Source organism: Equus asinus, chromosome 10, assembly GCF_041296235.1.
Source record: "Equus asinus isolate D_3611 breed Donkey chromosome 10, EquAss-T2T_v2, whole genome shotgun sequence".
Lineage (NCBI taxonomy): Eukaryota > Metazoa > Chordata > Mammalia > Perissodactyla > Equidae > Equus > Equus asinus.
The window spans coordinates 12,628,595-12,654,672 of record NC_091799.1 but is presented as its reverse complement, the minus strand read 5'-3'; the positions used below and the strand labels follow the sequence as shown (position 1 = coordinate 12,654,672).

The 26,078-nt window shown below is 64.5% G+C and overlaps 1 protein-coding gene across 6 annotated transcripts in view; it reads left to right on the top strand.

Annotated features, from left to right (window-relative positions):
- RXRA (retinoid X receptor alpha) overlaps positions 1 to 26,078 on the top strand; it is a 102,189-nt gene that overhangs the window by 49,849 nt on the left and 26,262 nt on the right. For 5 of the 6 annotated variants that reach the window (XM_044778435.2, XM_014863324.2, XM_070518416.1 and 2 more), the window contains exon 2: positions 21,910 to 22,175. In XM_044778435.2, coding sequence (XP_044634370.1) covers positions 21,910 to 22,175 — 266 coding nt within the window. Of the gene's footprint in view, positions 1 to 19,119; positions 19,141 to 21,909; positions 22,176 to 26,078 lie in introns of those variants that run through there. The other variant, XM_070518415.1, reaches the window with a different exon arrangement.

Here is a 26,078-nt window from a genome sequence, read left to right as displayed (position 1 = left end):
GATTTCCTTGAGTCGGACTGTCCTGCTCCATCCTGTGCCCAGAAGAGAGGCCTGCTTCTGTCTTTGGGGGGCCACCAGCCCCTTGCCCTCCCTCCAGTAGGGGTGGGGGTGGGGCCTGTGCTGCCAGCTGTCTGCCAGTCAGTCAGTAAATGCAGTTACTGCCGGGTGGGGTCACTTTCCTGCTGACACAGCTCCTGGGATCCGGGCCAGATCCTGGGCCCCTCCCACCTCCTCGGCCCTCCCCCGCACCCCTCCTCTGTGCAGCAAGACTGGACGTCATGCTGTTCCCTCTCCTGTATCTACTCACCTGTACCAGGTGAGGCCCTGCCCTCCAGGCTCTCTCCCCACTTCCTGAGGGCCCCCTGAGGGCAGGGGCGCAGGCTGCCCTGAGGTGGGTGCCCAGCACTGTGGGCTCTTGGGGAGATGCTGGGACGGGCCTGCCTTGCTCCCTGGCTGTGGTCAGGAGGGGCCAAGATGGGGTGTCTGAGAAGGGTGCTGCCCCGGAGTGGTGGGTCGGGACAGTGGACGTCGCCGCCCAGTGGCCTGGGGGCCCTTCTGTGTCAGAGGCCCACTCTGACCCTTTGAGCTGAGGTGTGGCTACCCCCTGGGAGGTGTCTCCCAGGCTCCCCTGACCACTGGCAGGGCCTTGTCCTCCTGTGTGTCACCCCTTCTCGGCCCCCTTCTTCCCAGGAGGTGACAGGACCCTCCTGATTGACAGCTGAGACCTCAGGCCTGGCCTGAGCAGGAGCAAGGCCTGGCCGAGCCCCTCCTCACAGTGGACTTCCCCACGTGGCCCGGGCCAGAGCCTGGGACCCAGAGGCCTGTGGCCTGTAGGGGCCTGGGGCCTGCTGTCCTCTCTGGCCTTCCTGGGTGAAGCTCAGCCTCACATGGGGAGGGGCAGTGGCCGCAGGCCTTTGGAGGGCCCAGCGCCCTCCCCGGTTGGTCACCTTGCTGGCGTCTGGGCTAGGTGACTCAAGGAGGCAGGCCTGATCTGAGCTCCTGGGCCTTTGGGGCCATCAGGGTTGGGGCCCAGCCCTGCAGGGGCTGCGTTTCCTGGGCCACCTGCCCGACTGTGACCTTCCTGGGCCCCTCCCGGGAGCCCCTCTGCAGCGCAGGGCCTGGCTGGCCCGACAACACTGGGGACACCCGGATCCCAGGCCTGCCCTGCCGTCCGCCGGCTTCAAGTCTGGGCAGGTGTGTGTGTTCAGGGCGGCCGCCCAGTGGGGCCGAAGGCGACGTGCCAGCCCTGTGAGTCATGCCGAGGCTGGGGGTGGGGGCGGCAGGGCCCTGCTGCGGGTCGACGTGCTGAGGCATGCCGCCGGCTTGGCATGGGAACCCGCCGCAGCATGGGGACGGGGCAGCCGGCTGGGGTGGGTGCCTGCCCTTGGCCTCCGGGGGAACTGGGATGGGGCCAGATCAGGGATCAGGGGCTCCAAGACCCAGCCTCCCCCAGGCTCTCCTGCCTGAGGCCCGGGCGCCTCCCGGGTCAGGGCTCCACAGGAGCAGAGGCTGCTTCGCCTTTCATGGGGGCAGAAAGCCCATCGGGAGTGGGGAGGGGAGGGCAGGAGAGCAGATGGACGGAGTCTAGGCGCTGCGGTTGGTGGGTCGATGTCCCTGGGTGTCCAGGCAGCAGACGAGGCAGTGTGGGAGTCCCACACGCCTCCAGGCTGGCCCCTGCCCGCCCGTGCCCGTGCCCCTCGCCTGCCGGCCCCGTGGTCCTGCTCCTGTCTGGCCAGGGGTGACACTGGCTGCTGAGACTCACCGAGCCCCTTCTGCAGACCCCTCGTACCCGGTTTGGAGGGCGAGGCCAAGGGAGGGGCCTCCGGGGGGCTCCAGGTCCGCCAGTCCTGGGGTCAGGGGGCTTAGAGCTGGGGGTCGTGAGGACGGCAGCCGCCCCACCTGCTGCTGAGGGTCAGCACACCACTGCCCACTTGGCAGCTGAGACGGTGAGCCCCAGGAGGGGTGTGAGTGTGTGGGCCTTTGGGGGTGCGGGGGGATGTGGGTGTGTTCACCCCACTGTGGGGCGCGGGAGGTTTGTGCGCTCCCCTGGGCGGGAGTGGAGCAGGGCGGAGTCTGATGGCACCCAGTCTGAGCCCAGCAGAGCCTCCTTTCGGATCTATGACCCGGGCACCGTGCATGGGGTGCTGAGGGCACTTCTCAGCCCCAGCTGCTGCTTCTGGCAACGGGAAAGCTCCTGTCCTTCGGGGGCCAGTGTGGGCACCACTGAGGAGGGAGAGCATGTGGCTGGGCTGGTCACGGAGGTCTGGGGCAGGGGGGCGGCTGGTCAGAGGCCGCAGAGGCTTTGAAGCAGTGAGGCTGGGAGAGGTGACCAGCCTGGGCTGGGGGCTGGGGTCCAGGGATGACCTGCGGTCTGGGGCGGTGGGCCCTGACTGCACCTGTGGGGCTGGGCTGAGTGCTCTGAGGGGTCTTTTGAGGCTGGGGCCCTGTCTGCATCTTCCTACTCTGCAGGGGCAGGGAGGGCTTCCTGGAGGAGGTGTCCCTGGCAGGAAGATCCAGAGGGAATGACCGTGCCTGCTCTGGGGGCCAGGGCTAGGCTGAGGGGGCTGAGGGCCACAGAAACTACAGAGGGCCGGACACTTGGGCTGGGCTGGACGCTGAGGCAGCCTACCCTCCACCACTGTGGCCACGGGCTGCTCTGAGAGGGAAGGGGGGCTGGTCTTGGTGGGAGTGATTGATGGAGACGCCTAGGTGAATGTGGGGCTTTTGCCAGCTGACCGTTGGCAGCCTTGGGGGCGAGGGGCCCTGGTCAGGACTTTGAGGGGCGGCTTCACCTTGAATTAGACCCTGACTTCCCCAGGGTGCTCTGCTTGGCAGCCAACTGGAAGGGAGGCAGTGCCTCTGTCCGGGCCTGGCGCACAGTAGGTCTCGTGAAGTGGTGCCTCCTGGGTGTGGGCACACAGGAGGCATCAGATGCTTCTCCCGGGTGGGACTGCTTGGGTGGTGACAGGGACAGCTGTGCATGCTGCCGTCAGGTGCAGTTGTCAGAGGGCCCCCTGAGGCCCCTCGCCTCCTCGCTCCTGCCCACAGACCCTGGAGTGTGGGAGAAGCTGCTGCCTCATGGTGGCCCTCGATCTCTGTGCTGACCCCCCAACCTCCTGGACCCCCCAGGACATGAGTGAGAGGGAGGGGGCAGCTCGCTGGGGTTGCACATCCCCGGTGGGGCCAGTGCCGCTGCCCACCGCTGGCCCTCCCTGCCGTTCCCTTGCTGCTGGCCAGCCATGCGTGGGAGGAAGGAAGCTGAGGTTTGGGGGCGGGGAGTGGGGGTGCTCTGCCAGGGCCCGGGCTCCGGCCTCAGCACCTTGATGGGGAGGGTGAGCCCTGGGGAGGGCAGTGGGCTGCGTGGGGCCAGGCGCCTCCCAGGAGCCAGGAGCTGGGGCAGGTCCAGGGCAGCTGGCGGGAGAGGGCGGCACAAGGCGGCCCCAGGCCCGTCCGCAGGGGTGACCCTGGGTTGTCATCCTGGACGTTGCTGGACTGGCGAGGCAGCCCAGAGGTGGGGCACTGGATGAAGGGGGCTCCTGTGCTTGGAAGGAACAGCAGGTCTGGGGGGTTCATGGGAGCACAACCCAGTCCAGTGACCTGAGGGGGAAGCTGAGGCTTCGAGAGGACCCCCAGTGTCTGGTCCATGGTGTTTTCCAGTTTCCGTGGCGATGACACTCCCACCATGGCCAACCTCACACTACTGAGGATGTCGCTTAGTGCTGGGCGGAAAGAGATGCGCACCGTCCAAGCCGGTCCCGCCCACTCCTGGGCAGCCCCCGCCCCTTTTCTGCCCACCCAGAGGGGCTGAGACTGTGCTCGCGATCCTTCTCAGCGCCTTGCGTGTTCTTGGCGCTTGCTAGATGTTTGAGCACCTTTGGACACACTTGCCTGGGGCAGGGCCTAGGGGCTGAGACTCCGCAGGGCCGGGAGGCGCCTGGCCATACGCAGGGCTGGTCTCATGCTGCTTGGACTCTTGGGCCGTGTGACCCACATAGATATGACTTGTGTGCTTGCACACGTCACACAAGTGTGCGCGGCTGGTGGGGGCTGGTGGCGTTTGAGCACCCAGTTCTGCACAAGGCCTCCCCAGGTGTCAGCACACAGGTGGACCATGGCAGGGACGTGTGCCCAGGCTGCACCACCCCTGGGGCCACCCAGCTGATGGGACAGGCCCTGTGCCTGGTCAGCGGGGCTCTCTCAGTCCTCCTGAGCTGGGAAGTAAATCCGTGTTGGCTCTGAGAGGGGACCCTGCAGTCCCAGACCCTTCCTGCCACCCGTGGGGCTGAGGGTGAGCTGTGGGTGGCGCTGAGCACCTTTTCCTACCTGGTCGCTAAAGACGGCAAGAGTGAGCTTTCAAGCAATGAGGCTTGTTGGGCACAAATGAGCTGATTCGGTGGGGTGAGGCCAAGAGGACCTCACGGGAACCTCCCCACCCCGCCCTGGGAGCACAGGCTCTCGGCTGACTGGCCAGGCCCTCAGGTAGCTGAGGAGGATCTGGGGGTCACGCTTGACCACCAGCCACAGCTGAGTTGGCATGGCTTGCCTTTGGGGAATAAAGCCTTCAATGGGCTGCGTGAGCGTGGAGTAGGCTGGGCTGTGATCCTCGCTCTGGGCGGGACCTCGTCATGCCGCCGTCCATAGGGCAAACTTATCCAGGTGTGGTCCCCACGAGCCAGTGAACCAGACGATCAGGGAGCTGGACGAAGTGAAGAGGAGAGCGTGAGGGAGCCGGGCCCACACGGAGGAGGCGCGACAGAAGCCTCGGGACTGGGTCTTGCTGAAGTTAGGCCTCTGCAGTGGCGGTTTATGTCATTGTTATAAAAATATAGTAACACGTGCACATGGCCCAAAGTCAAACCAAGTGAAATCGCAGAAAATGTTTTACCATCTTGTCTCCCGTGGCTGCCAGAGCCAGGAGTCCTGGGACCCTCCCCTCGGCAGTGTAACCCCTGGGCACTGCCCTCGTCATCCTCCCACCCAAACTGGGCAGACATTCCTGGGGTGTCTGCTCTGTGTGGTGGGGCCGGGGTGCAGAGGGCAGCGAGCCGTGATGCCGGTCCCCTGTGACTGAGGATGGAGTTGGGCTGTCACAGGCTGTGGGCACATGAGCACCAGGACAGCCCGTTGTTGGGGAACGTCGGGGAATCGGGAATTCAGTGGGTTCCTGTGAGTGTGGACCTTTATGGTCAGCATGGGGTGGGGTGGGGTGGGAGGCCCCTGGAGGGGAGGGACCTGCCTGGGCCCCCCGATAAGTTGGGTTTCAGATGGAGAGTGCAAGGTGAGCAGACTGGTGGATGGGTGTGGGGTGTGCTGAGTGACTGGGCGGGGCAGGGGAGGAGGGACCGAGGCAGGGTTCCTGCCGGGCTGTCAGCCTGGTCAGCCTGGTCCTTTTGTGAGAGTCCTGCAGGAGGACACCACCTGGTTTCGCCTGTGGCCAACGGTGCCAGGGCAGTAGTGGGCAGCGGGGCCCTCAAGTGAGGCCCTGCCCATCTTTGGTCCATGGCCCTCTGGCCTCCAGTGTGACCGACAGCCACCATGGAGTGCAGAAGGCTTCTCGGACAGGGTGGGCACGCGTGGGGGCTACCACCAGAGAGTCGTCGTGCTCCTCTGGCCCTGAGCCATGTCTTGGCCGCCCGTTCTCGGCATCGGCTATGGGCAGCAGACCATGTGTGGGCAGCCTTGGCCCCTGTAGCCTCGGCAGGGCAGCCCACTGTGGACAGAGTGGGTGGGGTCTCAGACTTCCTGGGGTTGAGGACCGAGGACCCCCACTCGCCTGCCAGGGACCGGTGGGGCTGAAGGCTGTGCTGTGGCCCCAGCTCCCCCACTTCCACTACCGGCCCTGGGCTGCGCCGTTGGTTGATGGGCCACAAAAGGCGTTTTGTGCCCCGGAAGAATGACCCCGTTGTGGGGCTGGAGGGCAGCTGGGAGCCGTGAGAGCTTCCTTCCCTTCGTGCTTCCTGCAGACGCGCTCCGAGGCAGGGCCCCGCCCGCGGCTGTGCAGTCCTGCTCAGGCCCTGCTTCCCTGGCCCCGGCTCCTTGTTGCTCCTCCTCGCCTCCCGGCAGTCAAGGTTCTGCCCCACTCTGAATTCCTCTTTGGTCCGGTGACCCCATTCTGTCCTGGACTCCCGGCCTCTGGGCCTCTGCCTTCCATGTCCCACCTCTTGCAGGACCCTCTCCCGGGCCCAGACTCTTGGCTCTCCAGGGCTGGGTGTGCAGGATGCCTCCTGCTGGGGAGCAGGGGGACAGTGTGGTGGGGACCTGAGGCTGGGTGGGGATAGGTGGCTGCCATGAGGGCCACTTGGGCTTCTCCCAGGCGGCCCTCACCCCTGCTGGGCCAGGACAGGCACAATGCCTCTGTGTGATGGAGCACTTCTGGGTGTGCCAGCTGGCACCATATGAGGAGCCTGCCCCGTTGCCCCATCTTCACACCAGCACGCCGACAGGGGAAGCAGGCTCCGCCTGGTCACCTAACTAGCCGGCAGCCAGGCAGCTGGCCAGCAGTGAAGCAGATTTGAGCTCAGGCCCGCCCACTGTGTGAGCCTTGCTCGTTCCCTCTGCCCCAACCCCTGGCCAGGCGGTGGCCTTGTCTCCTGCACCATCTGCAGGCTCAGATTGAGGAACGAGACCGGGGTCCTTGTCCTCTTCCAAGAAGCTCTTGACTTCGGCCAATGGGAGCTGCCTGTGGTCACAGGTGTCTGGGTGCGGGTGGTGGGCCGGGCTGGCCCTGGGAAAGGGGAACTTGGCCGCCGGGCCAGCACGAGCACCAATTGCTCCTGCCGAGCTCCCGGCTGCCTTGCAGAGACCGGTCCTCCCCGGCCTCCTTCCCCTCCCAGGGCTTTGCTGCTCCCTGAGCTGCCACGCTGCATCACCGGAGGCTGTGGGACCCCGAGCCGGCAGGCCGCGGGCTGATGGGGCCGCCGCCGTGGTGGGACCTCTCTCCCGCACTCGCCATGAGGCTGCACCTCCTGGCCTCTCTTTCAGGAGGTGGCCTGGCCTGGCGGGCGGGGGACCGCAGGTGGCTGGCAGGTGAGGGCTGGGATTGGTGGGCCCGGGGGCAGCATGACCTGGGAGGGTGCCCGATCTTGCCTATGGGGTGTGGAGCTCGTGGCACGTCTGCCCCGGTGAGGAGAGCCCAGGCCGGGTGCCAGGCACTGGCCCTCTCCGAGGGCTTACCTCTCTAACGCCTGCCACGGCTGCTGAGCACGTGTGTGGTGTAGGCCCTGCTGAGGACCTCTGGCTTGTGTCCTGATTCTTGCCATCGCTCTCCCAGGCTGCCTCTGTCAGCTGCTCACCCCAAGATGAGCAGACGGAGGTGATTTGTCTGAGGTCACGTGGGCATGGCTGTGGCAGAGGTCCCAGGTCTGGCAGACCCCGCAGCCTGAGGCCAGGACCACTGGGCACTGGCCTGCCCTGGCTGTCTGGGCAGCGGGTTCCAGGGCAGGGAGAATGGCTGCTCTTCTCCTTGCCTTGCTCTGCTCCTCATGCAGAGGAGGAGACCGAGGCTGCGGACGGGGGGCCCTGTCTAGCTGGAGGGGTGCAGTGGACACGGCCCGTCCTCCTGGGCTCCCTGTGAGGGAGTTGCAGGAGGCACGGGCTGCCTGGAGCTGTCCTGCGACGGACAGGTGGCCCCACACGGATGCCCCTGGGCCTTGGCTCCGGCTTCTGGTGGCTGAGTGCGGGGTGTGCGAGGAGGAGGCCTGAGGGTGGCTGGTCGCCCCTCTCTGCGGGGAGGTGAGAGGCTGGGGTCCTGGCAGGTCCAGTCCGACCGCGTTGTGAGGCTCACGTTCCAGTTCCCTTGGGTTTGGTTACACGGACATCCATGTGAGCTCGCCCTGTGCCCAAGGTCCGTGTGGTGGCTCACTTACTTTGCAGACATCCCTAGAGGGACGCTCTCTTTTGTGTCCAGGTTCCAGGGGAAACTGAGGCTCAGAGTTGTGAAGTGGCTTTCCCAGGGCCACACAGTGGCTCAGGGGAAGGACTCAAGCCAGACCTGGCCAGCTGGTGGGAGCTCGGACCACCGCTGTCTTCCTGGCTTGTTAAAATCCTTTTGTAGTTTGTGAACGTTTACCCTTAACTTCTGGGGCCCCTCACCTGTGTCTTTGTGTGGGGGCCGTGGCCTGGCCCCCGTGCGCCATGTACACAGTGGTGGGCGCGAGGTGAGGCTGCGCTGGGCAGTCTCTGGAACCACTTGGTCTGGGAGCTGGAACCTGAAACGGGAACCCTGGCCCTGGGTGCCATGCTGGCTTGACTGGGAGCTCCTGCCCCACCGTGCCCTTTGCTGCGTCCTGCTCTGTCAGGAATTAAGGGATGTAGGGTGTGCCTGCCCTGCAGGCTTGTCCTGGGGCCAGCCCCGGCCTGCTGGTAACCTGGAGCCCGCGCTGGGAGTCTCTGGGCTCAGCTTCCCCCATCCTTGCTCAGCTGTCCCGGATGGGTGACCACGAAGGCTCGCTCCAGGTCTGCGTCCGTGAACCTGAGGTTTCTTGCAGGCCCCTTCCTCCTGCAGCTGAATACTCGGCATGCGGTACAGATCGGGGCTTGTCTTCCTGCCTGGAGGTGTCGGTGGGGCCTGGGGTTCACATCTTTCTGGCAGTTCTTTGTCGAGCATGGGAGCTGTGCCCATGTCCCTGGTCTCCCCCACACGTGACCGTGGACAGGCCTCTTCGGCTCTCGGCTTTGGTTTTTGTATCTGTGAAATGGGGGCAGGAAGAGAATTTTCCAGGTCAGCTCATCTTTTGATGTGACGGAACATTTAAAATCATATCCAGTTGCCTTTTACAGAAAATGTCCCGGCCGTTATGCCTGCCCTGTGGTCTTACACACGGGGTGGGGATGCGTAGCATTGCGTTTGCTGGTTCTCAGCTGGGAGTGCATGTATGTGTGCATGCACGTGTGTGTGTGTGTGTGCGTTTGTAGGGGTGCATTTTGGTTGCTGTGGCCCGTGTGTGTGTGTGTGTGTGGCAAGTGGTCACCATGGGCATTGCTGGCTGGGCCAGGCATTCTCAGTGCCCCGCACGGCTTGCTGACTGTGTTCCCTGTGGTGACGGGGGACACTGCTCAGGCTACATGCACCAGACGCGTGTGGGGTCTCTGGTTCCCTTGCATAGAATGTACCTGGCTGCTGGGCGTTGGTTTGGTTTTTAGTCTTCTCGCAGTGCCTCCTCCTGTCATCTCTTGCTGCCAGTCTCAGCTCTTTCCAGCTGATGCCCGTGGACTCGTCTGCAGCGGCATGTGTGTGACGGGGAGTTGACAGGCTCTGAGCAGAGCTGTCCCCCGGGAGTCCGTGCAGGACGAGTTTCAGCCTCTGGAGTGGGCTCTGGGCTCCCCCCCCCGTCCCCAGGGTCCCTCTGCATCGGGATCTGCCGTCTTCTCGGTCTGGATGCGTGAAGGTGTTGCTGTCGAGACTCTGCAGCAAGGTTGTGCTTTGCTGTCCTTTCTAAAACTGAGAGTCCAGGGCACAGCTGAGTGCCTGTGGGGCCAGGTGCTAAGGCATGTGTGTTCTCTGGAGGGACTGAGCCCATGTCCCCACTTGGTGGGGTTGCCTCTCCACGAACTACCTGTAGGTTTTGGGAATTGGGGTGGGTTTGAAGCCTTAGAAGGCATGTTTCTGGGTCCCCACTTCTCCCTGTCACATGCCACGGGGCCATCCCCACTCTCTCCAGGGGCCAGAGAGAGCTGGAGGCTGCTGCCTGCCTGGCTTGTTACCCCGGGCCTCTGTGCTGCCCCCATCCCAGTAGCTGGGTCTCTCCGAGCTCCAGTCCCCCAGGATAGGGGTCTAATCACCGGGACCCCTCCACGTGGCCCAGCCTCCGGGAGCGCGTGCTGGTCACCTGACTGGTCTTTCAGTGGACGGCCCCGGTCCTGCCCCTTCCTGCCCGCCCTGAGCATTCAGAAACGCACGTTCACAGTTCACGGCAGCTATTTGCAGATGCTCCCAAGTGCAGGAGCGAGTGGTGGAAACATGCGTTCCCAGGTCCCTCCCCCACGCTCACCCTGGCCTTGGCCGCCCTGGGGCTTGGACCTGGAGAAGTGGACGCTGGCAATTCCGGGAGGGCCAGGAAGGGGTACTGGGCCAGGGACTGTGAGGGCAGAGACACTGGCCCCAGGCTGCCCGAGCAAAGGAGGCAGAAGCACTGGGGGCTGGGGGTCTTGCTCGCGCCTCTGGGATGGGCCGGAGTTTGGAGGTGTAGTGAAGAGCTATGGCAGGTTCTGGTGGTGACTGAGTGGACAGTGGCCATCCTGCCCAGTGGCCGACCGAGGGGACAGTCTTGGGGAGGGTGTGCTGAGCTGGCTGGGGCCTGGCCGGGGCCAGATCTGAGCTTGGCAGGTCGAGGCTGTCGTCTGTACAGAGTGGGCTGGCGGGGCATTCCTGGCGGGCAGTGCTGCTCAGATGGAGGTCATGGTCATCCAGGCCAAAGAGAGAGGCTGTCTGTCCATCCCTGCCTTCCGCCTGGGGCCCCGTGGACTAGGTGGCCAGGCTGGGTGCTGCCGTGGGTGCTCGCTGCAGCCCCATCCCGGATTCTCGGGGCAGGGGCTGCAGGGCACGGACGCTGCCTGTCCACTGTCCACCCTCCTGTCTGCAGCTCAGCCGGCTTGTCTCCTCTTCCACCACGGTGGCCCCTCAGAGCTGCTTGGTGGGAGGCGAGGCTCTCCCTGTCCTCGGCCTCCTGGGCGTGTGAGGAGCGAGGCCTTGGGTCGGAGACTTGGGGACGTGGCCCGATGCTCTGTGAGGACGGCGGTGGGGGTTCTAGGATCGCCTGGCCCCGGGCCTGTGCTTGCATGCCAGCCCCTGTCCCTGGGCTTGCTGGGGCCTGGGAGGGAGTGGAGGGCAGAGGCTGGCACACACAGGTCCCCAAGGGTTAGCTGGATGGGGCATCGGGTCTCAGCATGGGACTCAGTCCCATCAGCCTTGTGGGCCCCAAACTGAGCCGGCACAGTGGGATGCAGAGTGAGGGGTTCCAGAGACTCAACCCATGCAGGCCCGGGGGCTGCCTGGAAGGGGAGTCTACACAGAGCAGTGGAGAGCTGGCAGAGCTGTCAGCAGGGGTGGGGGTGGGGGCCCATGCTGAGGCTGAACTTGGAAGAGGCCACTCTGGTGACTGGAATGTGAACTGGAAGAGGCAGGAGGGGCGACTGGGTGGGGAGGGGAGGGGAGGTCTGGGCTGGTCCAGGTGAGCCCCGGTGGAGGTCCCTGCCCTGCTGCCGGGAGGCGCCCTTGCTGTGGCTGCAATGGGGAAGCCCCGCTCCAGTGGGCGGACGTCCCGTTCTCAGTCTGTCTCACGGGCGAGGCCCCGTCTCCCATCTGCAGAGGCCCTGCTAGCTGGGCCCCCGCACACGACCAGTACCAGCCTGGTGCCGCCGCCGGCTGAGTCAGTGTGGCGTGGGTGAGCCCCTGCCATGGGGAGGCTGCCGTGTGGGCCAGGGCTCAGGGCGCATGGCAGCGGGGCTTGGAAAGTCCTCCATGAACCCCTTGGGAGCTGGCGGACACCCTGCCCTCCAGGGACTCCCGGCCTGCCTTGGCCTCATCCGCTGTGTGGCTCTGGGCAACCACACTCTGGACGCTCTGAGCCTCCGGGCCCACGTCCCTGACATGATAGCAGTCAAGGGGCAGTGGGAGGACTCGGGGACATCCCCAGGAGAGGCCCGCGCACGCTGCACCCAGAGGACCCACGCCTGGAGTGTCCCCTCTCCCTGACCATCCCAGAATGGTTCTGACTTGCTGGCCACCTGGCATGGAGTCCACCACTCCACCGCGGGCGGCTAGGGTCTGGACGAGCTTTGACCCGAGCATCTGCGAGTGTGTTCCAGAAGCCAACGGGGGATGCAAATGAAAGTTAGAGAGACAAACAGCTGGGGGGGCGGTGGAAAGCACAGGAGTTCCACGACAGAGCAGCGGGCGGCGGGCCCCTGCGCTAGCAGGAACAGCAGGGCTCAAAATGAAACAAGAGTCATTTCTTTTCCTGTTGAAGAGAAACTGCCTTGCCAGCCCACAGGCTCCGGGCCTCCTCGCCCCCCAGGCTGCCGGGGAGCAGGCGGCCTTTCTCCAGGAATTCCCCCCTTCCCACCCACCCTCCTCCTGTCTGGGCAGGCACCCCAGAGGGGATGGGGACGGTTCAGGGGGACTGCATGGAGGGGAGGCCGCGGCGCCTAGAGCCCCCACCTGGCCTCCGAGAGGTGAGCGTGCTTCAGCTCCTGTCTGTCCCCACGGTGGGCATCGCTGCTGGGCACCCCAGGTCCCTGCCTGGAGCTCTGCCCGGCCATCCCCGCTGGCCGTGGGTGGTCTCTGTAGGGGTGAAGTGTGTTGGGAGCACAAGGGGTGAAAGCGGGGCCCTGGTCCTTGTTGGGTGGCCCTCGCTCTGGCTTGGGAGTGCCTCTTCCTCCAGACCCCTTTGCTCCTTCGTGGGGTAGATGGAGGAGCAGCTCCCCAGCCGGAGGTCCCAAGGGCCCTATGACGTGGGCTGGCACGGCCCAGACTGCCCTTGATGCTGCTGCCCAATGGCATCTTTGCGTCAGGGAGACCCCTCATACCAGGGAGACCTCACCGTCCGCCATGTGGCCGGCCCGGGGTCCAGGACTCCCTGTTCTGCAGAGGCCGGGTGGTAACAGCGTCACAGGCTGGTTAACCGTGGCGGGCTTGCAGCTGCTCTGTGGCCCCGTCCCTTTCACTGCCCCCTTTCTATGCCTGGGCCTCCTCCCCCCGGGGTTCCAGCAGGCCTGGGGGTCGGCTGCTGCCTCTCGCCAGGCTCACTCCCCCGCAGCACGTGTTAGGGACACTGAGAAAGAGGCGTGGCCCAGCTGTCTGGCAGCAGGTCCAGCTGGTGTACCTGTTGTGCCCCAGGGAGGGGACAGCCATACGGGGATGCAGGCTGGCGTGCAGAGCGCCTCTGGCCATGGGGCTAGAAACCAGCTCTGGGGATGCTCTGGGGCCCCTTGGCATATTTCTGGGCAGGTGGCCTGCGCCTGCCTCCACCCAGCAGCCTCCCTGCTGGGGCTCCTTTCTAGGAACCAGCTAAGAGGGAAGGTGGCTGGATGGGCCTGAGCTGGGCGCCGCCTGTCACCGCGTTCTCCTGACTCCATCCTGTGTGCCGCCGGGCCGGGCAGTTCTCAACACCCTGTCCCTGGGATGAGGAGGTGGCCCGATCGCTGGGCCATCTGAAGCCTTGCCCTCCAGCCGTCTCTGGGGTGGAGGGCTGTGGAGCCCTCAGTAAAAGCAGGTGGCTTGGAGCTCCACCTTCAGCTTCCGGTGCCCCAGGTGATGGCCGTGTGGCCTGCATTGTGGGAACCTGGCCATGGGACGAGCACTCCAGGATGGGTCTCTAAGTCCCATTGCCACTACTCAGTCACTGCCAGACCTGACATCCCCCCCTGCCGCCTCCTCAGGCCTCTGGGGACAGGCCTGCCTGCTGGTTCTCACGAGGGGCAGCTCTGCCTATAGTCACCTGGCTTCTCCTGAAAAAGTGGCTCTGCCCAGAGGTCTGGGGAGGCCCTGGGGTCAAGGGGAAGAGGGAGGGGAAGGTGGGGAGTTTGCGTGTCCTGAGCCAGTGTTTGGGGTGTCTGTGGGGTGTGCAGGACAGAGCCAGGAGGGAGGTGTCTGTGCAGCAGGCCCTGGCACCCATTATCCTGAAGCCATGAGCAGCCTGTGGGGGCTTCTTGTAGCACCCAGGTGCACACAGGCTGGCCTGGCCAAGAGGGACCTGACAGCCAGGAGACTGGGCCAGAGAGGCAGGGCTCAGGCGGGAGTCTGGCCCCCACGTCCCAGGTGCCTGGCCGGGGCGTGTTTGCTACGTTTCAGTAAGCTGTAAAGAGCTGGGGAGTGCTGGCAGCTCCAGGACTCGGTTTCCTCATCTTTACTGTGGTGGTTTGAGCAGTGCTGCCCCTAGGTTAAGTGCGGAGCTCAGCACCCAAGGTGCCCCCAGGGGTGCCCCCCACTCATCTGTTGGAGTGCCTGGCCCCATGGGTGATGACAGCGTCCACTGTCAGAGTCAGGAGGAAGGTGGTGCAGATGCATTTAGTTGACTGTAGCTGGACCTGGTCTGAGGGCTGTGGCCACAGCTTCTGTCGAGGGTGGGCTTCTGGAGGGTGGGCATGGGGGGCAGCCTCTTGCAAAGACCCTGGCCCTAGTACTCTAGGGTGTTGGTGCTCTCACTCCTCAGCTCTGTCCGAATACCTTCCAGGCCCAGTCAAGGGCTGGCTGGTCCTGGGGAGCCCCTCCTGGCTGCCCCCTTCCTCCTGGCTGTGCTCCCCACTTCCCCCACAGCACCGACCGCAGCTCCCCCAGGCTGTATGAGTGGGCTGGGCGAGGTGGCTGCCAGCTTGGGCACGACTTCCTGTTCTTCCTCCTGCACCTCACCAGCCCTGGCCTTACTCAGTATGGCTAGCAGAACCCCAAAACACTGTCCCTTTGCTTCTTGTGGCAAAGCCCATCTAATGTCACCATCAGTCTCTCTGGGCTTCAGCCTTTTTGTCTGTGCTGTGGGGCAGGTTGGGGTCGCCCAGGTGGTGAGGATGATGATGGTGACGATGGTGCTGGTGACGTTAATGGTCATGGTGATAATCATGATGGCGGAGGTGGTAATGATGGTGAAGGAGATGATGGTGATGCTTATGATGATGATGGTATTGATGATAGTGCTGATGGTGCTGATGATGGTGATAGTGATGATGATGGTCATGGTGATAATGATGATGGTGGTGAGGGTGAAGATGATGATGATGGTGGTGATGACGATGATGATGGTGGTGGTGGTGATGATGCTGAAGGTGCAGACGTGTTTGTCATTGAGTGCACACTAGATGCTGATACAGATGTCTCACCCTGAGCTTTATTATGGAGAGTGGTTTCCCTGGTTAGACCCTTTGGACCTTGATGGGGTCTCCATGAGGGGCATTGCACGGTGTGTGCCCTCTGCCCTGGGGAGTTTGTTGGTTGGGACTGAAGGGCTGGTGTTTTTCCCGGCTGGGACCTGGAGGTCGAGGTGTTTGGATCATTGTTCCTTGTCCTTAAACCCTGGGAGGCCGGGGAGGGCCCTGGGCTCTGTATGTCTGGGCTTCAGATTCTGCCCCTGCCTGTGTCTCTATTTCCCTGGGAGTCCAGCTGCCTGGCCAGTCGTGCCCGCATGCTACATGCCCTCCGGCGTCAGGGACCAGAGGCCTCGGCAGCACCCCCAGCCCCTCGCCTTCACTTCCGCCCCCTCACTTCCCTGCATTTTGCAGGCTCCGCTCGGAGCTGGCCACTGATCCCATGTTGGGGGCCAAGGTGGGCCTGAGGGGAGCTGGATGGGGGCCTGCCGTTGAGGCCGTCTCGGGCTTGTAGGGCAGAGGGCCGGGAGGTGACTTCTCGGAGGGAGGGCCCAGCTACATGGCTGCTCCAGGGGGAGGGGACAGGGAGCTGGGACCCTGCTGTCTGCAATTAGGGAGGGGGTTGGTGACCACAGAAGTGGGTTTGGCACTCCTGAGTCCGTGAGGTCTCATGCTCAGATGGAACCAGGGGGTCTGAGCTCACAGAGGCAGAGTCAGTGGCCAGACTGGAGTCCAGGGCCCTGAGCCGGCCCCACCCACCAGGGGTCACTCTGATGCCTGGACACCCAAGGCTCTCAGGGATGCGCTGGGGCCCTGGGGGTCCTCTGCCTGCTGGGTCTGCAGCTCTGGTCACTCTGGGCTCCCTTGCAGCCTTTGGGCTGGCAGGGTTGTGGTGTCCGTCCCTTACTCAGTGGAGCGTCCTGCCTGTCCCTTGGCCCTCGTTGTCCACTCCACCTGCCCCCTCCTCACCCCTTCCCTCTGGGCCCCTGGACATCCTTGTCTGTGTTGCAGAGGGCTGAGTAGGGCAGTGGTAGGAAGCAGTACTTTGGAGAGGCCAGCCGGTGGTTTCTGGGGGGCCTGCAGAGGTGAAGCCCCTGTTGGGTGTCCAGGGCCCGAAAGCCCTTAGGGCCACTTCTCTTGGGCACCTGTAGACAGGTGAGGGGCTATGGGGTGAAGGAGATGCATATTGTGGTTCCCTGTGCCCCCTCCCCCCTCTCTTCTGGGGTCTGGGCTGGTCTGGGCCACTCGGCCCCACGGGCCTGAGTTCTGGCCCCTGCCGGCTGAGGGACTTGGGACTTGCTGGGCCTGGCAGAGGGAGGGGCCTGGGTCCTTTCTGGCTAGTTGGGGGCTTCTCCCTGGGGGCCCCTGAGGCTGCCTGCCTGGTGTGCTCCCCATTGGACCCTGCTCTGAGGGCCCCCGGCTCTGGGGGCAGGGCAGGAGGCAGGCTGGGCTTTCTCCTGACCACACGAGGGCTGAGCTGACCTGTGTCCTCCTCAGTGGTGCTGAGATTTGGGGCTGGGGCTGCTGGCCGGGGAAAGGGCAGAGTGACCCCAGAGGAGCTGAAATTTCAGCCCGACCCACCTGAGCCGTAAACTGACACTCGGCCAGAGGCAGTGTGTCACCATGCTCCCCAGGGCTGGAGAGGACAGGCCCTGAGTCTCGGTCCCCTGTGTGGGGAGGTCGGAAGCAGGCACCCAGCACGTGCTGGGAGCCCACCGTGGGAGGGCTCACAGGATCCATCCCTCTGGGCCAGCACGGCAGCCTCTGCTGTCAGCATACTCGTTTTACAGAAGGGGAGACGGAGGCCAGGGGAGGCCGGCCCTGTGGCCCCGTGTGGGTAGGAGGTGTCTGCCGCCAGCCCCAGCTCCTGAAGGCCCCTCGCCTGTGGGGCGCACTGCCTCCCCCGCTGTCTGCTCCAGCCTCCCTCAGCTTCCCCCAAACCCCGACGCGCCGTGGTCCCCACCGCAGTCCCCACGGGGCTGCCACTTCTCTTCCCCCCCGGGTGGCAGAGGAAGCAGCCCTTCCGGAAGGTGGGGGCCAGAGGTGGGCGACCCGGGAAGCTCCTGAGAGCCCGCTGGCTCCCTGCCTCAGGGTTTCGGTTCCAGGGGGATCCCCAGGCGGAGTGGCAGGGGTGGGGCAGTGGACCTGTTCTTGTCCTTGTCGGGTGTGGCTCACTGTGAGGTCCTTCCGGCCCCTCTGTGCCCTCTCCCCTCCTGTCACACCTCCATGCGGCCCCTCCTGCCCTCCTTGAAGCCCCAGGCTTACTCCAGCCCCACAGGACCCCACCATGCTCTGTTTGGGCCACCCATCCTTCCACTCTGCTGGGCTGGGTCCCTGTGTCCTCTTCAGTTCAACAGGACACGTGGCCTGCTCAGACCCTGCCCTGGGTGGTCCTGCACCTTCAAAAGGGCATCCTGAGCTCCCCTGGACAGCACGGGGCTTCCCTGGTTGCCTGGGAGGGGCTGGAGTCCCGGGGCTCCCCCCCGCCCTGCCACAGTGGGGCTGGCATTTCCTGCCACCTCCCCCGCCTGCCAGGCAGAGGCCGGAAGGGAGTTGGTGGGGGTTCCCCCGCTTCCTGCTGCGGGGTCCTGGGGACAGCAGGGTGGGCATGCTGGAGGGAGCCCGAGCAGCTCAGGAATTTTGGTCGGTGGGGACGTCCCTTCCCTCTCTCAAAGGGACGCTGGGCTGTTCCCGGGCCGTGGTTGGAGTTTCTCCTTGCCTGTGGCTCCGACAGGGAGCTTGGCTTCTCAAGAAGCGGCCTGCGCTGCTGTCAGTCAGCCCTGGAGCTGCCTATTTTAACTTTACTAAATGTAGCTTTTCGCCCTCGCTCGCTGGGGCCCAGGGAGCTCCTCCATGCCTGCGCTGGGCGCTGAGCATTCCAGGCCGTTCCACGTCTGCTCCACGGAGTCTGTTTCTGGCCTTCAGCTGTTTGCGTTTTAGAATCAGTTTCGTCTGAAATGCCTTTTGTGCCAAAAGGGGAGAGGTGTCCACTGCCTCTTCCATGCAGCCCTCCTGGACTGAATCTGGCAGCCCTGTGAGGTCCATTTGCCATATGAGGCTGCCGGGCATGCCCTCTGTCTGGATGGGGGCCTGTCTCTTTCTGGAGGTCTCTGTGGGTTCCCAGGCCCTGGCCTCCTTCCTCAGAGTCCCACCGATTGCTGGTGGTCCCAAAGGGGGCGTGGTGGGTGTAGGGTGTGAGATGCTGGGGTTTGGGGCCCCGTGAGGCCCAGGCTCTGAGGGCCCCAGGTTCGGCAGTTGGGTTTTGCACCTCCCTTAGAGGCCTCTCTGCACCCCCTCGGGTGGGGACGGCCGGCTGTCATCTGGGTCCCAGGGTTGGCTTGGGGGCATCTGAGCCTGGTGTCCTGTGGCCACGGCCCCGCCAGCCCCACTGAGCTGAGGATCAGATAAGCATGTGGTGACTGGCTGGTGACAAGGCCTTGCAAGTCCAAAGTATGACTTTTTAAGAATAACCTTATCGCAGCCGCTGCTTATCGGTGGGTGGGGACAGATAAATGGCCTGGAAAAGGCAGAGCCTGCGCACACGTGGAGGGTTGGGGGGCGGGCTGGCGGCTTCTCTGCACGCTGAGGATGTTTGGGCAGTTTTTGCCTTTTCTTCCTAACATTCCCTTCCTGGCCAGAAAGTGTCTCTCTCCAGAAGACTCCAGAAAACACACCCGGCCCATTGTCACCCAGGCTCCGGGAAAGTGTCTGCTGTGGATGTTCTGTGTAAACAGGAAGCTCCTGGGGTGGGGGCCGGGGGCAGTGGGGGTCCCGCCGAGGCGGGCACTGGCGGGGCGGCTGCCCCCTCCAGACTCAGGAGCCCCCAGGGCTCATGGTCAGCTCTTTGGAGCAACTGCCAGACACTTGTCCCTGGAGTGCGGAGGAGAGGGGGTGTGCCTGAGGAACCAGGCCCCCACCTTCACATTTGGGGGATGGGCTGCACCAGAGGCTGGAGACTGGGTGCCCCCTCCACCCATCTCCCCCTTTCTCCCCATGCCCCTCTGTGCACCCCCCATTTCCTCTGCTGCCCTTTTCCCCTCCGTCTCGTCAGCTTCCCCTCCTCAGGATTCTCAGACTTGGGCTGGGTGCAGGCAGTGCCTTGGGGGGCTGGGGGAGCCTTGGGGTGCAGCCTGGCAGCTGGCAGTCAAGCAGGCCGCCTCCCTCCCTCCTTCCTTCCGGCCGAAGCTTTCTCCCGCCGCTCCCTCCCCTTCCTGCCCGAGCAGCAAACAAATAAACAGCCCAGCACTCAGGCCCAGCGGCCAGCGGCCAGCTTGGACCCGGAGCAGCTTCTGCAGCCGCGTGAGCTGGAAGTCCCCCCGCCCCCACGGGAACACTCTCTGCCAGGTGCGGCCGGCCAGCAGCAGGAGCCCCTGAGTGGCTCTGGGCCCGCCTGGCACTGCAGGCTGCACTCGGCTCCTTAAGGAGAGCAGCCCCCTATGCCCCGCCAGTCCCCTCCTCTAATTCAGAGCCCTCCAGTCTCCCCAGGATCCCCAGGGCAGGGGTGGAGGTGGGGAGACTGTGAGGATCCGGGAGTGACTTCTCCCTCTTGGCCCTGAAATCCCCTCTCCTTCCCAGAGGCTGGGAAGAAAGGTGGGCAGCTCCGCCAGGGGTGGCCAGGTCCCTCAGGCTTCTGGACGCACTCCTGGGATGGGACCCCACCTGGCCCAGCCTCCTCTCGGTACCCCGTCTGTTCCCTTGCCCCTCTTGGTCTGTGTTCTCGGTGGAGATGTCTGCAAAGCGCATTTGGCAAAGTCCTTTCCTTTCTCTACCACCTCGACGTCATTGGGGTGCTTCTCTGGACTGGGGTGCTTCTCTGCACTGTGCAACAGGGGTGGGGACCCCCTAGTTGCCTTGGCCTGCAACCTGCAGTGCAGCTGGGCCTGTCGGCATTTTGCAGATAAGGAAGCTGGGGTTTGGACAGGGATGAAGCTGGCTCAGGGTTCCCAGTCCAGGGGCGGCTCCAGATGTCCCAGCCCTGGCCTGGTGGAAATTACAGTGGCTGAGGGGCAGCTGCCGATTTCTGGGCTTGTGCCTTTGGGTAACTCTCGTGCCTTCCCTGTGTCTCATTTTCCTTGTTTGTCACAGGTGGGTGGACAGGGTCACAGGAATTCAGTGACATCAAGGCTATGCAGTCGGATCTTGCCTGCTGCTCTTGGGCATCTTTTCCTGCGGGCCTCCCCTCGCCGGCTTCTGGTGGGCAGCCCTGGGTGTGTGGAGTTGGCGTCCAGGCCTGGGTGCAGGGCCGTGGATGGCTAATAGGGCTGATTTGCAGTACTGATCTTTGCCAGTAGGTGCCGCTGCATCTGGTTCTGGAATTCCTTAAGCTTTTGTTTCCAGGTTCTGTGGTTTATTCCCAATTTTGGGGTCGGTGAGGGTTTCAGATGGATCAAATGAGGCTCACTTGCTGGTGGAGTCAGACGGGGTGCAGGGGCAGGCCCCCCACGCCCTGGCTCCAAGGTTGCGTTCCAGGCCCCCTTCCTGCACCCCGCCTCCTGGGCTGGAGGCTGGTAAATGTGCCTGGGGTGGGGGGTGTCAGGCCAGGGTGGCAGAGTGTCCCGTGTTCTTGCTGTTACCACCTCACCCCAAGGGCTGGCCGCCACCCAACACCTCCGTGGACGGGCCCCTCAGGTCCTGGATAAGAGCTCGGCCCTTGGCCGGAGTGATCTGCCTTGAGTCCTGACTGCAGGTTGGTAGTGCTGTCTGGAGGCGATGGCATGGGTCCCCTGAGCCTCAGTTTGACAGGCTTCTCCCTGCTCCAGGCCTGGCCCTCAGGGAACGCTCAGGACGCAGCTCCTCCCAGGTTCAGGGAGGCAAAGTCCTCCAGGGGCCGTTGAGGGGGGCAGCTGGGCCATGTCCCCCAACCTGGGGTGCGCATGGACGGAGGGCATGCCATCACACCCGTGGTCTTCTCAGGAGCACGTCTGATGGCTGCAGGCCGGGGCAGGAGGCCTTTTGCAGATGGGAAGTGGAGGCCCAGAGAGGGGCCGAGGCTTGCCTGGGGCACCCTGCGAGGCTGAGGCAGGACTGGCTGAGGACCGTGGCTCCTGGCTGGGCTCCTCCAGTTCCTGATGGTCTGCTCAGGCCCGTGGGCAGTGGATTTGTCACCTGGGAGCCTCCCTCCTGGGGATGCTTCCCCTTGCCAGGCCCTCAGGGTGGGATGGGGAGGCCTAATGAGCGATTGTGGGTGCTTTGAAATCCCTGACATGAAAGACTGGTGTGTGGGAGGTCCCCGCCTCTCCCCATAGCCTCTGTGGGCTGCCCGTCTCCACGCCTGACACACACCCGGGCCCCCTCCGTGAGGCCCACCCGGAAGCTCCCTGCCCCTGGGCTTCGCGCTGCCGGGCCTGGGCACACACAGAGGAAGTGTGCACTTTTCTGGGGCCCCACCCGTCAGGGAGGCCTGGAGGTCTGGTGTCTCGGCCACTGCTGCGGGGGTACCTGAGCAGCTGCAGGCAGTGTGGCCTGCTGGTTAAGGCCACAGACTTTGCAGTGGGTCAGCCTTCTGGTGCCTGTCCTGCCTTGCTGTAGACAGCTGTAGGAACACGCAGCCTCGTTCCCCAGCTGTGAAATGGGGTGATAATAGTACCTGCCACATAGCTCCTGATGCCATGCATCAGTCTACACCGAGGACATGGACTTGCTTCTGCTACATAGGGGGTGCTCTGGAAATTTGAGCCCTGGTTATTTTTATTATTATTCCCAGACTTTCACCTCGACCCCCTGAGTAGAGGGGCAGAGGGGCTGGCAACTCCCAGTGACCCGGCATTCCAGGTGGATGGGCCTGGGGTGGTGAGGGTCCGAGCAGCAGCCATCCGGCCTCCCTGCCCAGCAGGCATCTTAGTGCATGCGGACGTGGCTGTCAGCCTGCTTGTCCTGCACCTGCCCTGGGCCAGGTGGGGGTGCTGCCTTGGAGGGCAGCTCCAGGCACCCCTGGCTTGGCCTCCCATGGCAGAATTTGCATCAGTCCACCGTCAGGATCACTGTGGGGGTGCCTGGGGCCTGGCCTGGGGCGTCGCTTGCCCTTACATGGCCTCATGGTCTCCACGGCCAGAGGGGTGGCAGGCCAGTCTGTGCGGATTGCTGACAGCGCTCCTGTGGGTTCTTGTTTTGCAGACTTCTCCAGCCAGGTGAACTCCTCGTCCCTCAGCTCTCCCACGGGCCGTGGCTCCATGGCCGCCCCCTCGCTGCACCCCTCCCTGGGGCCTGGCATGGGCTCCTCGCTCGGCTCCCCCGGACAGCTGCACTCGCCCATCAGCTCCTTGAGCTCGCCCATCAACGGCATGGGCCCGCCCTTCTCCGTCATCAGCTCCCCCATGGGCCCCCACTCCATGTCCGTGCCCACCACACCTACCCTGGGCTTCGGCACTGGCAGCCCCCAGGTAAGTGCAGGGCCGGGGCCGGAGGGGGCGGGGCTGGGCTTCACCTGCAGGAGACCTGTGCATCGTGTGGCCCCTGGGAGGCAGGTGCTGTCGTTTCCTCCTTCAAAGCCGCAGAGGCGGCCTGAGCCTGGGTTTGCGCCCAGGTCTGCTGACTCTTGAGCTGTGACCAGCAGAGGCCATCAGCCAGGCCGGTCCTCTACCCCATGTGGCCCTCCCATGAGAGGGGCTCCCTGCTCCCGTGACTCGCAGCTCTGTGGGGTGGCGACTCTCCCTTCCTCGGGTCTAAAGCCACCAGCCTGGAGCCCCATGTCCTCACAGCCGCCCCTCCTCCGGCCGGTCCTTCCCTGCTGGTCTCTTCTCATACCAATGCCAAGTGGTTTCAGCGCCCCCTGGCCCTGGACCCTGCGGGTGAGACGTGTCCCAGCTTGGTGCTGACGTGTCCCTCCTCGGGGATGCCAGGCTTCGGGTCCAAGGTGGCCGTAGCTCATCTGCTGGCCTTGGTGGTCTTGTCCACCATTGTGTGTCTGCTCAGATGCTTCTCTGGAGCAGGCTGGCTTCTGGGGTTGTGTCTGGCTCAGGAAGTGGCCGGTGCCTGGCAGGGCCTGGCTCAGTCCAGTGCTTGCCGTGGGGACCCCGGAGGCGCCTCTCATCCGAGCCCCTGCAGAGTTGTCCTGAGTTCCCGGGATCCTAAGTTGTGAAGGGGCCGTGGGACCCCGTGGGGTGTCCCTCTCCCGGCTCAGGCTGGTTCCTGGTGGCTTTCTTGCTAGGATGGCATGGAGACTTGCCTGAATCCCGGCTGGGCCTCCCTCTCTTGGGGGCTTGAGCTGCCCTTCCTGGAATAGGCAGGACTCCCTCTTGCTCTGAGTGTCCAAGGCCGGGGTCAGCTGTTCCTCCCCTGGTGGTGGAGGAGAGCTCTGGTCCACCATCTCTGTGGTGCCTCAGGACAGCCTGCCAGGGAGGGCCTTGCAGTGCAGGGTCCCCTGCCCAGAGCCACCCAGTAATAGTGGCAGCTGTCTCCTATGGACTCCAAGCCCTCTGCTGCCTGTGCAGCCACGCCCCCTCCAGGGCAGGAACCCAGAGTGCCACTGGGGTGTGGAGCCAGCCCGCTGCCCATCCGCTGGCCTGTCTGGTGTTGGCTTTGGTGGAGAGCCTCGCTGGCTTTTCCAGGGTGGCCTTGTCAGTGCCTTTGCACCTGGGGGATGGATGTGGAAGAGCTAGGGCCTCGGGCGTCACTGCAGAGCCCCCGGACTCCCCTCGTGTCACCTGGCCTTCTAGAAGCAGGCAGGAGGCCCGATGTGCTAACATGAGGGAGGCTGGGCCCCCTTCCTGGGCCTGGCTGGTTATTTTTAGCAGAGCTGCCCCACCCCCATTCTTGCTGGTTGCGCGATGTCACACCCCGAGATTGCAGATGAAGACTGGGCCTGCACCTGCCCCCAGGGGGCCGGGATAGAAGTTGGCACGTAGTGGCTCTGAGAGCCCACCAGGCTCCTTGCTGGTCACAGGCGTGCTACCTGCCCTGGACGCCCCAAGGGCTCGTGTACAGCAGGAGCTGTACCCCCCTGTACACGGGGGTGCGAGGCCTGAGCCCCAGGTGCCCACCCGAGGGTGATGGTGATGCTCCAAACCTCGGGGGAGCCTGGTGCCCTGGGCACGGTTAGCCGCTAGGGGAGGGGTGGGGCGGTGCTGGGGCTGGGAGGTCTTTGGGGCCACATTCATCCTGTCCTCTGTTGTTCTCTGCACCCAGCAAGGTTCCTGGCACGTGGTGGGTGCGTGTGGAATCCAGGGTGCTTGTGAGCGAGAGGCCAGGAGGCTGATGAGGGGGTCAGAGGAGGAGCCGGGCCTGCGAGGGGGTGAGCATGGGGCACAAACCTGGTGTGCCCCAGACCTTCATTGCTGTCCTGCTGGTCCTCCGTCCGTGTGTCTGTCTGTCCGTTGGTCAGTTGGGCTGCAGTTAGTTTTGCCATGATCTGAGCCCCGTGCTCGGCCTCAAGCTGCCTTTCCGGGGTGGCCTTAGACCCCGACCCCTGGCAGCCCCCCGCCTAGCTCCTTCCCTGGGAGCTGAGTGCAGCTCCTGGGCTTCTGCAGTTTTTCTTGGAAGCCTGCGGTTCCCCGTATGTGTGGGGGTGTGGGTGGAGTTCGGGGAGGCGTGCCCCCGCCCTGCCCCAGCCACAACCACAAAGTCCTGGTTGCCAGGACCAGCGAGGTTCTCTGATGTCTGCTGTTGTCGAGGAGGGCCTGGTGCGCAGCCGGGTGCTGCTTGCTCGAGTGCACGGCCCGGAGGGCCGTCGACGTCCCGGGTGCCACCCTACCCTGCCGTGCAGGAAGTGGACGTCTGAGGGTCTGGGCAGCCAAGCCAGAGCAGAGGTGTCGGCCTGAGCTGGGCTGCGTGTCTCCCCTGGTCTGGGGGCTCCACCAGCGTAAGAACCAGGGAGCATTTCCCACCGTGTCCCAGAGCCCCTCCCAGTGCTTGGCACCCGTGGACATCTCACATGCAGGCCTCGCTGGCCTAGCAAAGCCTCTGGGGCAGGGCCTGCCCAGGCCTGTGGGGGGACCAGCCCCACTGCTCCTTGTTGTGGGCACCGTGGCCATGCAGCCTCTGCGATGGGACGTCCGCGTGAGGCCGAGTGGACTTTACAGGGTCTGCTGCCTGCCTCGATGGGCAGATAGAGGCCAGCGAGGCCAAGGGCCGGTTTGTGGTGGGTAGTGGGCCCAGAGCCTCCCATCCCAGTTCTGATCGTGGGTGATGGGCCCCTGTGGGCTTGGGAAGGAAGGGCGTGGGGGGTGTGGAAAGGAGGAGTGGGAGAGATGGCCGGAGACCCAGGTGGAGCGCTGGCGAGGCAGGAGATTATTTAGTAAGTCCTGTAGTCTCTGGAGGGAACTGAAATAGATGCCAAGGCTATGAAAGGGGAAACGGGAGGGCCCCTCCCTGGCCACGCCGCGGAGTCCTCAGGCTCCAGGGAGACGGGTGGAGCACAGGAGGGGGCAGCCCCCTGTCAGCGGGGTCTGTGGAGGGGTGCGTACATGGCGAAACAAGGCCCAGAGCTGCCTCTCGCCCTGTTCTGGGAGCTGTGAGCCTGGCCGAGCCCTGTCTGCTTGGAGCTGAGACGGGGGAAGAATGGTGCCTGCTCCCGCACAGCCTTGCCCTGGTGGCCATGTGGGGACATCCATCAGTTGAGGCAGAGAAGCAAAGTGGGTGCCCAGGCCGGTAGTGAGGGTGTGGCTGCAGCCCCGCCTCCGTCGTCCCACACGTGCAGGGCTCCTCGGGCGCCCCAGGCCTCTGCGCTGACCGCTGTGCCCATGGGGAGCCTCAGCCTGGGCGGGCAGGGCTCTCCAGCACATGGCCCGGGAGCCAGCTTGGCCCCAGCACTGACTGTGACTGCCTGCTTCATCCGTCCTGCCTGCAGCTCCCTCCCTGGGTGGGCCCTGGCCGGCTTTCCCTACTGCTGCGGCCCTGCCTCAGTTTACCTAAGGTAGGCACCAGTCCAAAGGGCCTGCACATGGTGGGCTAGGAGACAGGGCAGGTGGCCCTGCCTACCCGGTGTGGTTTGGGCGGCCACAGAAAGAGGGAAGGCCCAGGCTCCTCCCCTCGGTGCTGCTAGGAGGATCCAGCCCCCCCGACTCGTGGCCACTCCCACAGCCCTGAGAGGCCTCCTGCTTGCGGGTCCTCAGTGGCTCCCTGCGGTTGGGCCCTTTGGGACCAAACATTTCTCTGGCAGCCCTGCCGTTTGGGATGCCCGCCCATCTGCCATCGCCCCAGCGCCAACGCGGCTGCTGTTGGTGGCATGTGAGCTGGGTCCACTCGTTCCGCTGTCAGCGCTGCCGCGCATCGGCTAGGCAGTCCTGCCATCAGCCCTCAGACAGGCACACTCACATCATTCCAGTTTTGCACACGAGGAACCTCAG